The sequence below is a fragment of the Kryptolebias marmoratus genome, linkage group LG13 (genome assembly GCF_001649575.2).
Source record: "Kryptolebias marmoratus isolate JLee-2015 linkage group LG13, ASM164957v2, whole genome shotgun sequence".
Classification (NCBI taxonomy): Eukaryota; Metazoa; Chordata; class Actinopteri; order Cyprinodontiformes; family Rivulidae; genus Kryptolebias; species Kryptolebias marmoratus.
The window spans coordinates 15,182,449-15,196,628 of NC_051442.1; the positions used below are offsets into that span (position 1 = coordinate 15,182,449).

The window sequence follows — 14,180 nt, forward strand, 5'->3', positions numbered from 1 at the left end:
ATGGTTGGAAACTCTTCTTACTCCCACAGACTTTTGGACTTCTTGCACAATTTTTACACCAAGGCGTAGGCATTTTTGGCTTCTTTCACCCAGTGTGTCTCTCAGTGCTATAGGATGTGTTTTATTCCCAAATCAGAGTGCGGAGAGCACACACCCAAACTCCCATTGACTTCTACTCTTTCTGAGCTCAGGAGTTTCTCTTCTAACAGGAAGGGAAGGGTCTTTTTAACTTGGCATATCGCCTTCATAAAACACCGTAGACACATTAAATTTGACATGTGTGATGATCAGACGCTCCTGCTCCTTACAGTTCAGGAACTTTGTCAAAACAGCTCATAGTGTTTGCACAGGGTCGTTTTGTTTTAAGTCTAATTTCTGCTCTGTGTTTCTATCAGGACGTCTTACTGAGGTTTTTTTTTATTTCCAAGGAGTGAGAGACACAGGTTACCATGACAACGCTAATGAGCCACTGGCAGCAGCTTTAACATAAATTTTTTGTAGTTAACACATCAAAATATAGACATTTTATCTTAGATTATTAGACCCAAATTAACAATGGGCTTTATGGAAGACTTTGGACAGTTGTTGCATTGTCAACTTTTTCTAATTTCTTCAAAAGGTTTTTTTTTTGGTTTGAAATCTTATGGTCATTTTTGTCTTTTTCTGTGCCACCCTTGTGAAGCTTTACTATTGTCATTTGGTTCTATATATTGACCCTGCGCACTCAATAAAACATCCTGCTTAAAAGGTGGTTTCAGACTAACACAACAGGAGAGCTGATTGTCTGATCCAGATGAAACGCCTTCAGGTTGAGATATACGGCGTTATATTTCTGTGTGGGGAGGCCGTGCAGATGTATGGATGTGGAGGCTTCATATAGAGGCCTGTGGCCTGACACGTGAGCCAGCAGCCCTAAAAAAAACAACACAACAACTAAAGCGTAAACCCAACAAATACAAAAAGACACATCCACTCCTTCCTTCGGAGAGAAACATCTCCTCTTATGCTTCAGTCACGTTTGCGTGTGGTCCTAACTTTGTGAGGCAAACGGGCAAAAATAAGCACAGCTGATGAGGAATCTGCACGTTGAGATGTGCTGAGGATGTAAATCCCTCTCCCAGCTGTTTGGGGACATTTGCAGATCTTTGGATCAAAGGAAGCTCTAATCTGACACAGCTACCAAACGCTGCTGAATGACAAATTAATCACAACATTAGGAGACCGCAAGTGATGACAGTTCAGGTTAGTGCAAACATCACTCTCTCTTTTATGGAAAGCAGCCTTTGGAGTGCTTCATTGCGAGCCTGAATCCAATTTAGAACCTGTGCGCTTCAGCTTTATTATTCTACCAGAACTTTTCCAGCTTGAAGATATGCATATTATTATTAGGGGGAGATGAAGCCAGGATCCTCTTTCAAGTCAGCCGTGACTTCTTGGAGACTTTGGGAACATCTGTGGATGAACATTTGGCACAGATGGCAGCTAGAGCTCTGGAAGTACACGGCTCTGTTTGCTCCTTTTTCTCGTTCTGAGCACACACAGTTCGAAGCTTGTGACTTAAACCTGTCTTATTTTTCTTCCTGAGCACAGATTCTGACCCCAGAGCCAGAGAGAGGTTCAATTATTTGTGTGTAATTACTGGATGTCCCCTGTTTCTCAGCCTCCAGCGAGGCAGCCCTGCATTAACAATGAAACCCGCAGCACACAATGGCTTTAAACAGCTGGACCCTGGTCTGAAGGGACAAGTCGCCTCTGAATTGTTTTTTTTGTTTTTTTTTTTTTTGGGGGGGGGGGGGATAAAATCGACTAAATGATCTATATTCCCACAAAAGCCACAGAAGCTGATGCTCAGCAGGTGTTTTGGTTTTCTTTTTGTGTTGGCACAGACACAACATTCATTCCAGCACAACAGTTTGATCAGATGTGTGCGTGCTGGGCTGTGAAACCCACCTTTCATCCAGTCAACCACCTGACCAGGGCTCCACTTGCTCACAGGCTCCATAACCAGTGCCATGGTGGGAGAAGTTTGTCTTCACAAAAGAAAAACACACCCAACAACTCCTCACTCAAACTGAAGAGGGAGGGTGTGGGGAGGGGGGGAAGGAAGACGGCAGTAAATAAAAACAATTTCAGCAGAACTTCCTGTTCCTTTCTGTTGGATGTGGGTGCTTAAAAATCAAAGTGAGGCAGGTTTAAAAGAAAATAAATAAAAAATAAAAAATGTCCAAAATGTCGTTGAGCGAAGCCCGGAGCCCCGCAAATTCCGACGCTGCCGAGTCCCTTTTCAGAGAGGTTTTTTTTTTTTTTTCCTTTTTTCACTTATCATTCATGTCAGGCTCAGTTAGTGGCGGTGATGCTGGTGGGGGTCCCCTGCTGCCCGAGCCCCCCTTCATCCAAAATACATCCCAGTTCCGTCCAGAGCGGCGAACAACGCGCAGACTGTTCACTTCATCCTGCTGTCTGGAGAGGCTGCAATCTCTGCGAGCATCCTCCCTCCCCTCCCTCCTCTTCATCAGACGTGGAGTCATACCCCCCACTCCTCCCTCCTCTTCGCCCCACCCCCCACCCAAAGCCTTCACCAGGCGAGTGCTCGTGTATGACGGAAGATTATTGCCACAGCAGCAGGAGGAGGGAAGGCTCAGCATAGAGAGGGTAGATTTGGTTTTCTCGGTGGGTCGGTGAGTAAAGTGATCCGGTTCACTTGAGTCGGTCACACAGAGATGCTTATTTTACACTTCCACGCGCCAATAAACGAACTTACGAATGATGGAACAAAACCGTAAAATGAATGTGCAAATCAAATATAAGTTAACCCAAATGTTGACTTATTTTAAATGCATGTTATGTATCTAAAAAATATGCAAACGTGTATTTACGACTGACCTAAATCAGTTGTTTTGTCGGGGAGCTTTATTTACCCGACTCATCTGAGTCTGCAGCATTAACTGTTTTCTTTGGTTTGTTTTGTTTTTGTGAGTCTGCTAACTCACTGACTTAACGGCAGAGGACATGTAGTGTCCGGGGTTATTGGTCCACTCCTGGTTGTCAGTATTAAAGTTCACAACATGGCTCGTGTATTTTAAGAAATAACACATTACTCACCAACACACACCTGTGCACTGCACTACTGATGCTTGAATATTTCTGTTAATTGCTTCTAATTATGTAAAAGAAAAGCAGTAACATTTACTGCTGCTCACATAGACATTGGCAGCCTAGATGGATTTTGGTCTGTGACTTGTGTAGGTGATGTGGTTGATGTGCATGTCAGGGTTGCTCAGTTCATGTGTTACTGATCTATGAAATGTGCCAAATAAGGTTTTCTCCATTTTAATTTCTAACTTCAATAATGAGAAAAAATTACAAATGTAAAATAATAATAAATGATTGAATATTTGCATATTCTAATTTTATGTAAAAAAAAGGGGGGGGGTACCTTATTTACATATGGACAAGAGGCAGCACTGATGGCAGGCATGCTCAGATTCATTCCTACAAATATTGCGTCAATGTGACAGTGATAAATGTAAATAAATTATGCAGAGTGGATATTTGGACAGTTATTCCTGTCTGCCTTCTCTGGAGCCTTCGGGCACTGATTGCCCTTCATACAGACCACTGTTTTCTCCTGCTGTCTTTGTCGCTGCTCACGCCTCCGTCACACAAAGCGCAGTGTAGTGGAACGATGGTCACCAACGAAACAAGGATGCTGCCATGCGCCTGCTTTTATTTCTATACAGGACACCGCTTCAGGCTTGCAGCCTATATTCACTGCGTGGACGCTCAATATGCAGTCACATTTAGACAGACCCACAGATCAAAGATGCATGCACACTTTGTGTTTTCACATGGTTGTTGAACAAAAAAACAATAAACAAAAAACAAAACAAAAAATAAAAAAAGTGGGTTACTTTGTTTTCTTCATGTAAAATTGTTATTATCATTATTATGTAACCCAAGAATAGGTTGCTGTTAGTGTTTATTGAACTATTATAATTGATCAAAAAGACAATTCATATGATTAACAATTATGCTGAAAATGCAGACATTTAATTTAAAGAAATTTACTTCTAAACTCGTGAAACATATTAAAAATTGGGACCACTTCTCTTAAATACCTTAAACCTTCTTCTCAGAATGGGATTAGATTACTGACTTCAATCAAGAATTTGTTTCCTGATTTCAGAGCAGGGGTCCTTGTTTCAGGATTCCAATTGTTCCTATTTAAAGGTAGCCCTATTGGAGGCAAACAAGCTCTTAGTGCAGATAAAACCTGCCATCTCTGGGCTGCAATAACAACATAAATCTTACTATTCAATGCTATACTATAATATGCTGTAGGCTACTATGCTATGCTTATATACTATACTATAGTCTTTAGTATACTATACTTTTGTTACTATATTATACCACACACACACACACACACACACACACACATATAGACACAATAGACACAAAAGCTCCTCACAATGCAAGGAGGGTTTCAGCCTAAGTCCAGCACCCTGAGACTGTGCAATAAGAGAAAGGAGGGAGGCAGAGGACTAGTGAGCATCAGAGCCACTATACAGGATGAAACAACCAAAATCCTGGAGTTCATCAGGAAGAAAGCCCTCAATGATGATCTGCTGAGTGAATGTCTCAGGCAGCAGAAACCCAATGTGGAAGAGGAGAAACAAGAGGAACCCTCATGGAACAACAAGCCCCTGCACAGCATGTACCACCGGCAGATTGAGGAAGTGGCTGATATCAACAAATCCTACCAGTGGCTATAAAGGGCTGGACTGAAGGACAGCACAGGGACACTAATCACGGCAGCACAAGAGCAATACAGGTCGGGGTCTATCATACCTGGCAGGAGCCAAGATGCAGGCTGTGTGAAGATGCCCCTGAGACAATCCAGCATATAACAGACATAGCAGAGGCAGACAAAGTGTACATGGAACACCATAACCAAGTGCTGGAATAATGTACAGGAACATCTGGACCGAGTATGAACTGGAAGTCCCACAGTCAAAGTGGGAGACTCCACCTAAGGTGGTGGAGAATGGCAGGGCTAAGATACTGTGGGACTTCCAGATCCAGACTGACTGACAAACAGGTGATGGCTGACCAACCGGACATTGTGGTGATAGATAAGATACAGAAGAAAGCAGTGGTGATAGATGTAGCAGTCCCAAGCGCCTGTAACATCAGGAAGAGAGAGCAGGAGAAGCTGGAGAAATACCAAGGGCTGAAAGAGGAAATAGAGAAGCTGTGGAGAGTCAAGACCTCAGTGGCACCAGTGGTCATCGGTGCTGTGACCCCCAAACTGGAAGAGTGGAAGAGTTAGAGATTTTAAGCAGACGCAGCATGAATAATTAAAAAACCTGAATATTATAGGTATTGTTGTGTTCATTTAATATTTTTGAATTTCTAGGAAAAACAAAGTCACAAGAACATCCTAAACTAATAAATTAAACTAAATGTGAATACCCATAGCTTAAAGTTTAGACTGTAAAAGAAAAACGGGAATTAATTTTTTAAACTAAAATTTACATAGAACACCATGTTTTTTAATAAAGTCATTTTAAAAAGACCAACAAGCAAATCAAACACATATATTTAAATACTTCAACTGTCCAGGGATACAATAAACAACATGACAAAACAAGAAACGACATTCATTAAATAAGTATCTTAATAAAAATAGTAATTAGTTGCTCATTAAAAATCATCCAGATGGGGCCCAGTGCAGCGGTGATAACATTCAAGATTGATCCAGGATAGAATAGAATAGAAACTTACTTTATTGATCCCCTGAGGGAAATTAGAGTAAAAGTTGTTAAAATTAGTTAAATAATTATAATTAAACACACAGAGAGACTCAGAGTGTAAAATTCGATAATGTGACTGGATGCAGCCCCTATAAAACTGTGATGCCTTTTTTAAATTTATGAATCATACATCGCAGCCAGAGGGAAGCTTTACTGCCCATGCACACCAGCATGCAGAGATCTGACTTTCTGAATCAGCCTTATATAACACCAGTGTCATGGTGTAGGTTAGAATTACTGATTTTGATCAATCTTGTAAGAGAATACATTAAAATATGCTTTGAATTAAGCTTTTTGGAAAGAAATCATTATACTATTTCTTTATTATCCATAAAATGTGCTGAAACATCTTTTTAATCTTTGTGCATGAACATAGAGAACTGTTGCAACAAAAGATGTTCAGGTGATACAGAAGAACCTTTAAAATGTTGTATCTTTTGACAAATTTATGATGTGTCCTGATAATAATTCTTTATTTACTTCTAATAGTTTATTAGATTTTTATGACTACATTTTTGTGCCTTTTGAGTAGGCTTTGGATCTTGAGATGCTTTGAAAATGCTCCCCAGGGCGACTCGTGTTATGATCCCAGCCACACATTGTTCACAGTCCTACCCACAAGTTATCAGGATACTGAGCTGCTGAACATCAATACCTTTAATCATTACGTTTACATCCAGTGAAGATGTTCCATTGTCTCTTGTGTGTGAGACGATAAAACCTGAGTCTCAAACTGTTTTAGGAGAGCCTCCTGAGAGGAAAATAATGAAGCATTTATTAAAAGAATAACTCAGATGTTTAGAACTGGGATTAATGAGCCTGGATAAAATATTTATGGAGAATTTTCACAGATTTTCCTCAAAGCGAGAGACATTAATGCAATAATCTTGGCTTGTTTGCGAAGAATGAGCGGGATTAAGGAACATATTCATTTAAAAAAAGAACAGGTGGAGTGAGTGTGGTGTCTTTTATTTCACCCAGAACTTACGAGAAGAGGAGAGGCTTACTGTCTTAGATTTTAAATGATTTTATTAGGTCATTTTTAATAAATAGTTTTGCTGTGACAGCTGATCTTCCTCGGTTTTTTCTGGTGTTTGTGCAGACTGCATGTTGTTCCACCCCCGGCCTGAAGTGGGCAGTCGGGTTTTTGCTTTCATGACAAAGAATAAAAGTAAAAACTTCCTGGTTTGGAAAACATTGCCTGACGTTGTAAATACATGGCTAATCAGTGGTAAGAAAACTGCGTTTTAAAATCACATACATTACGTATAAGCAGTAATATGTTTATGTTACAACCTAAACCTTTATTGTACACATTTGTAATGAAAGGGTCGATCGTAGTTTTGCGTAAACACTCGCCTCTCTGTTTGACACGCTTTCACAAATAAGTTTCTCCTGAAGTAAATAAGTATCACAACCTTGTAAATTATCCTTGAACGTGTTATGAAATGTCGTGAGTAACATTTGTTAAGTTGTAATGACAAGAGGTCAAAGTCAGCAATGCGGAAGAGAGCCAAGCCTCGGTCTAACGACACAGAAAACGATAATGCATAACAAAAACTAAGATAAGCTGCGAATCTGTTCCTGACAAACAAAGGCTTCATATCAGTGTAAGAAATCGTGTATTACAAATTAACATCAGGTGGTATTTTTCAGCCTGCAGCCCTATTTCTCATGGGTCTAAAGTTCATCTGTACTCTGCTGCCCATTTGTGGAAGTTTCCAGCAAATCTCTGGGTTCAGGCTTCTTAAAACACGTACTGCTGTCTGACTAATTGTACTTTTCGTCCAAATGTGAGAAAGATGTTTTGTTGCCCCTTTCTAACACCGAACCAAATATTTTTCACACGTGGTCAAAGCGTTTGACTTGATTAAGGAGTGTCTGGGTCATCCAGATATTACACATTAACCTGACTGTGCTGTAAGAGTTGTCCTTATACACCTTTATTATAACAGCAGGATGAAACTAACACTGCTCTCACTGGTACTTGTGTTTTTCTACCATTTTAACCCCCCTATTATCAAATGACCTTCCTCTTAATGAGCATCTATTGACATTAACCTCGAATCTTTAGTTTGAACAGACATGATTTTATTTTGGAAGGGAGGTAAGGGAGCTGCAGCAGAACAGCTGTCTGTAAAAGTGACTGAAATCATTGATCTGAACCAAAAACAAACAGGAAAACAGATGGTCCAAATAATAATCACAACTATTAGTTAATTATCTAAATTTCAAGATTGTTACAGCCATATTTGTGACTAAAACACAATTATTTTCTTTGTCGTGCTTATAAAGTCGGGATGGGAGCTTATCAGTATGCTCATTTGACTTAGTGACCAAAATGAAAACATTGGCCTTCAGATGTGTAAACCAAGACAAATTTCACTTCTGTTTTGCTCGTAATGAGTATATGTGATCCGAGAAGGGCTGTGGTTTTCTCAAACTTAAAACAAAAAATCAGGAGGAAAAAAGGTTGTATTTTTGTGAACCAGCAAGACTCTGACTGTAACCGTTCATATTCTTTTGAAATTATTTTTTAATGTTTTTGTTATTTCAATTAATGCATGTAAGATCATTTAAAAGCACAATAGACCAGTCCAGGAAAGACTGAGAAGTTTGAAAGTCTCAAAGACTACCTAAAGAGTAATTTGGTATATTACAGAAATAAAGAAAATTGTTGTTTAATTGTCTTACTGTCATCATGTTTGCCAACATATTGACTGATTGGCTTATAATGTGTTTACCTTTTTTTAAAATAATTTTAACCATGTCATTATGTATTGCTTTATAATTAACCAAACCAGAGCAGTCCGAAAACATTGCAGTGGCAGATGTGAATAATAAACAAATAAATGTTTGTTTGTTTTTTAAAGACATTTATATTTCATAGAGAATCTCAGCTTTCATGTTCACATGGAAAAATTAATATAACCTGAAGCCGAAGCAGGCTTGCATCAGTCGAAACCTGAATTTCTTGTCCTCACACATGCTTGTTTTTTCTTGCTTGTTATTCATCAGGTTCAGACAGGTTACTCTGTGATCATACTTGGAGAAGAAAGGCTCTTGAAAAGGCGTGTTGGTCTTGGACTCACTTCAGGGTATAATGGAGGAAGATGCAGTCATGTCATCAGAGGGCTCTTCCATCGGGGAGGCGGTGTCTGGTAGAGGAGAGGCTGTCATGGAGGATGAGGAAGAGGACCTTTACTACATCCCTGAGAGAAGGCCATCTCTTGACCTGGGATCGACCCCAATGGACACCAGCCACTGGTACGGTTTGATCTTTAATGTTTTAGCAATTCTCTTTATCGTGCTAACGCTGTGTAAAAACTCCTCCTAATTATAAAATTGTCTGGATGACACAGAGAAAAGAGTATATGTCTAGAAGGAGACAAAGGTCATCACTTACCGTATTTCCTTACAGAGCAGTACATGAAAATGAGCGTCACTCACACTTTGTGTGAAACAAAACTATTGGTTTGACAGCTTTGCAGCCTTCTCTTGCAAACCAAATGAAGAACACAGAGTCTCAAAGTCAAATTTGTCTGTTTTTAGCTTAAACATAGAATTATAGATAAGCTACATATTGTACCTGAATTCATTGTAATCAAAACACACTACAAGTGCACTACAGCTTGAAGCACACACGAAAATCAGAAGATAGTAAAAAGAAGTTTTAGTTACATGGATATCACTGTTAAATTAAAATTTACAGAGAACAGATACAAACTGCCTTTTTCATTTTCTTTTTTTTTTTTTCCTCAGGCATTTTGTGGATCAGGCTTTGACTCCAGCTCAGAGCTACAAGTCGATGTTCAGTGAAAATGGCTCGGATGAAATGCAAGACGAAGATGAACCCTCCACAAAGTACAAAGAACACAAGTCTTGAGAAATGAGAAAAGCTTAAAAAAAAGGCTTTTCTGTCTAATCATTCAAGATCTATTATGAGCTGGTTATACTTAATGTTCAAGTTTCCTTGTGTTCCTGATTTCAGGGTCAAGCTGCAGAGAGCAGATTCATATTCCAGCTGCTACTCATTCGACAGCGACGACTGTGAAAAGAGAACTCCTAAGTAAGACGTGTACCCTTGGTGTTAGACAGGTTTGTGTGTGACTGAAGGATAGGTAAGATATAGTAAAACTGTTTTGTCCTCATCAGAGTTAAGGACAAAGATGAAGAATCAGAGCCGGAAGAGCTGGAATTAATCCAAGATCCAGGCGAGATCAAGCATCCGTCATTGACAGTGAAATTCACTTTCGAGGTCAGTTTATGTTGGATTTTATCCACTGACATTTATTAAAAGTTAAATTATATGTACTAGGTGAAAATAACGTTGCTAAATGTAATCGTTCCTTTGAATTCAGACTATATGTGAAACACTGAGGAACCTTCCGGATGACGAATTTAAGGCATTCAAGAAGATGCTGTGGACTTATTACCGGCAGTATTTCAACTCATCCCAGACTATGGACAGAGTGGATCTTGTAGATCGACTGCTCGAGTGCTACAGCCTTGAATTTTCTATTCAGATCACCAAAACCATTCTCGCCAAGATGGGTAAAAACAAGGATGTTGACCATCTCCAGAACATGTGCACCAGAAGTAAATCCTCTTAATGTTGATTTAATCGTAACGAAACCTATACACGACATTCTCGATTGGACACTTCATAACATGTTATTTTTTCTTTCAGATGAAGTACGTTATGAGTTAAGTCAAACCCTGAGGAAGAAATACAGTCAAATATGTGAAGATTTCTCCATGAAGGAAGAAACGATGCCCTTTGATGACGTCTACGCTGATCTCCACATTTTATCAACTAATAATAATGGCCCGAACATTGAGCATGAGATTACAGCCATACAAAAACCGGAAAACAAGCGGCAACCAGGGATAAAGATAACTACTGCAGGTATTTTGTCTGGTGAGAGCGTGGAGGAAACATACATAAAACTGGTGTTGCTCACTGGAGTGGCAGGATCAGGGAAGTCCGCTGTGGTCAGAAAGATAGTCCTGGACTGGGTCGAGGGGCGCTCTCACAGGGATTTAGCCTTCGTGCTCCCTATCTCATTCAGAGAGCTCAAACAATTTGAGGGCTCAAAGATTTCTCTGGTGGAAATAATACAGACACTCTATCCGGAAACCAAAAAACTGAACGAGGAGGAGTTTAAATGTTATGACTGCAACATAATGTTTATCTTTGATGGTTTAGATGAGTACAATGGGAATATTGACTTTTCAACAGTAGAGATTCATTCTGACCCCCGAGAGCCCACCCACCTGAACACCATTGTGGTCAACCTCCTCAGAGGTCGGCTGCTCCTCCGCTCCGTGTGCTTGTTCACTTCCCGGCCACAAGTTAAGTCCTGCATCCCTTGGGACACGCACTGCAATGATATAGAAGTGCAAGGTTTCTGTGACCCTGACAAGGATGAGTTCTTTAAGAAGAGGTTTAAAGACCCAAATCAAGCAGCTCGAGTTATTGAGTACGTCAAATCTTTCAAAACCCTCTACATCATGTGCCACCTTCCCTTGTTTTGCTCGTTAGTGGCTGACGAGTGCCAGAGCATTTTTAGAGAGCAGGGACCCCGGGCGGAACTGCCCAGAAGCATCACCTACATGTACACAAAGCTGCTGCTGGCTCTCATTCGTGATCTGCGTAGATTCAGAGGTCCAGCTCTCAGCCCAGATGAGGAGCAGGAGTTTCTCATGAAGCTTGGAAAGCAGGCCTTAACCATGCTGGAACAAGGCAAGTTCTATATTATCAAGACGGACTGGCCAAAAATGAACGTCATGGAAGCAGTGATTAGGACTGGCCTCTGCATAGAATACATGATTACACCAATGGTGTTGTTCCACGAGAAGGTCATAAGTTTTATCCACCCCACCATGCAGGAGTATTTGGCTGCTCTTTACGCTTATCTCTCCTTTAGAAACCAGGACAAGGTTGTTTTTGAACAGGTTAAAAGCAAAATCAGGGGGGTGTTCAAAGGACACAAAATCATGGAGCTGTACAAGGCCGCTGTTGAAAGAAGCCTGCAGCATGACGACGGCAAGCTGGACATGTTTCTACGCTTCCTCTTCGGAATGGCCCGTAAAACCAACCAGCAACTTCTCCAGCCTTTCTGCAAGTCTTCTGCCAAGGTGGAAAACTTGAGCGAAGACGCTGCTTCCCTCATCAGAAAGAAGACGAAGGAAAATCTGAGTCCCGACAGGAACAGCAACCTGCAACGGTGCCTGGAAGAGTTGGGTGTGTGAGACTCTTGACTCAGCGTCAGGTTTATTCGACTTGTTTTTAAACACAGATTACTGTGCAGGATGACAAACTTGTGCACTTTTTAATGCAACACCGTTGGTGCATAGATGAGGAATGCAGAGAATCTTTGAGAACAGAGTTTAGCCGTATGGTCAAGTAACATTTGAGTTAACACTAATCAAAACGTGGTCATGTGCTTCACCTCAGATTGTCGTCTGATTGATAGTAGTTCAACGTGTCCCCATTGCATTTTTGTGGCCACATGAAGGTAGTTAAAAATATGCTGAACAACTTAAAAAAGGGTTATCCTCTTTATGTTTTTGCTCATGTTTGATTATGCATGTTAAAACCAAGAGGAGCAGACTATTACTGCTGATTTGTTTAATGTGGATTTATTCAAAGCTAGTTTAAACTGGAAATTGGGTGATCACATCAGATTTAATACCAAAGAGTGTTTCAAAGATAAGAAAAAAAAGTGAAATCACAGATAGCCAATGACAATCAGTTTTTACACTATGTTGCACCGAACTGCAGATCAGTTCTTTCTTTACTATGGCTTCAAACACAAGCAAAGTGTTGTTTAAAGTTTTACTTAAGGATTCCAGCTTTTTAAGCAATGACTAATTCAGTTCTGTGACTACCTGTTGTTTGAGAACATACTAAAATAAAACTACTCCTTTTTGTACTGTTAGACTGGTTTCTTGTCTGCTTCTAAGTAATGAAATATTGATGAAATTATTATTTATTTTCAGCCAACACAAGAGACAGGAGTAGAAAAAACAAAGCAATTTATTGTTACAGTATTCTGTATACATTCTGCAGTCAAAAGCAAGCAGCTTTGTGTGGCAACTAAATGAGAGAAAATGACAGCAACTACATCAGCAATATTTTTAATTTCACATAAAATGCTAGTTTGGAGGATTTCCTGAGTGAAGAGGGGAATCCTGAAAATCCTGTGTCAAATTCTTCTCCAGTCAGTTTTGTAAGAGGAAGAATAATACTCCTCTACATTTGAACACTACTGTTCCCACTGAAGGCAGTATAAAGGGTAAAGCTGTGACACAGCAGAAACAAATGTGGCCCATGTTTTGTGCATCCCCACCAATAAACATTTAACAGTGCAGCAAAATTTACAAAAATCATTTTGCAAGGAAAAAAATATATAAAAGGAAAAACAGATCTGCTTTCCCTTTATGCTTTTAGTCGTCGGTTTCCACTACACCTGCTGGTTTTTTCTGCTAATTTTATGTACTTTCGTGACACTCCCACGGCGTTTGTCACAACACAGATGAAAGTGGAGCTGAAGTCCTCCAGCGTGACGTTTTTCAACAGCAAACCCTTCTGCAGGATCGACCCCTCCATTAAAGATGATCTAAAAACAAGAACGCACCAATAACCATCACTGCAGAACCAAGTCGGGAGGGGGAAATATTTGTCCTTATGCTGCATTAAGGGCCGTTCCGCGGTTGTGCTGCAGTAATACTTACTCCGGTGTTTCGACTATTCTGTCATTGCTGGGCGTTTCTTCGGGGAACGAGCCGTTGACGAGCCAGTAGATGAGAGCTTCGTCGTCATCGCAGTTTGTGAGAGCATCGCAGTGAAGCAGCAGCTGCTCACCTGCAGAGATGAACGTGTTCAGATCAAAAACAGCTTCTCAATATCATTAAAATAAACAGACCTAATTACAAGAGGAACGTACCTGGATGAGCTTTCATTTGGCTGTGAACTGGTCCAATGATCTTTGGAGAGTCGTATTCTGAAACTGCAAGAAGTTTGGTAAGCCAATAAAATAACATTAAAATAAACGTGTCTCCCGTTAAAAATACTCTGTACCTGGAAATCCATCTGCCAGCAGAAGACACAGACATCCAAAAGCTGTTAATATAAAAAAAAAAAGACAAAGAATCACAACAAGCCCCATAAAAGACAAAAAATAAAGACTGGTATTATGATGATTATGATGTGGGATTACCTTTGATAACAGACAGCAGCTTCATTTTGATTCCTTCAGTGATCGACGTCTGCTGACTGTCACTTGGGATTACTATATATACACACAACAAACAGACGTGCCGACAACTTACTTCCCCTTCGCCCACTCACTTTGTGGG

General features: G+C 40.2%; 2 protein-coding genes across 5 annotated transcripts in view; one reads left to right on the top strand and one right to left on the bottom strand.

The window, feature by feature from the left end:
- Positions 1–2,492, bottom strand: part of LOC108248276 (connector enhancer of kinase suppressor of ras 2-like) — a 38,962-nt gene extending 36,470 nt beyond the window's left edge. For all 4 annotated transcript variants that reach the window (XM_017436949.3, XM_017436948.3, XM_017436947.3 and 1 more), the window contains exon 1: positions 1,951–2,492. In XM_017436949.3, coding sequence (XP_017292438.1) covers positions 1,951–2,014 — 64 coding nt within the window. In that variant the 5' untranslated portion in view covers positions 2,015–2,492. The remainder of the gene's footprint in view (positions 1–1,950) is intronic.
- A 4,474-nt stretch (positions 2,493–6,966) lies between these two features.
- Positions 6,967–12,760, top strand: nlrc3l1 (NLR family, CARD domain containing 3-like 1). Its single transcript, XM_017436930.3, has 7 exons — positions 6,967–7,047; positions 8,835–9,083; positions 9,579–9,680; positions 9,808–9,885; positions 9,972–10,074; positions 10,178–10,415; positions 10,507–12,760. Exons 2-7 carry the CDS (start codon positions 8,920–8,922, stop codon positions 12,069–12,071), a joined length of 2,250 nt encoding a protein of 749 aa, XP_017292419.1. The 5' UTR covers positions 6,967–7,047; positions 8,835–8,919; the 3' UTR covers positions 12,072–12,760.
- Positions 12,761–14,180: the final 1,420 nt, after the last annotated feature.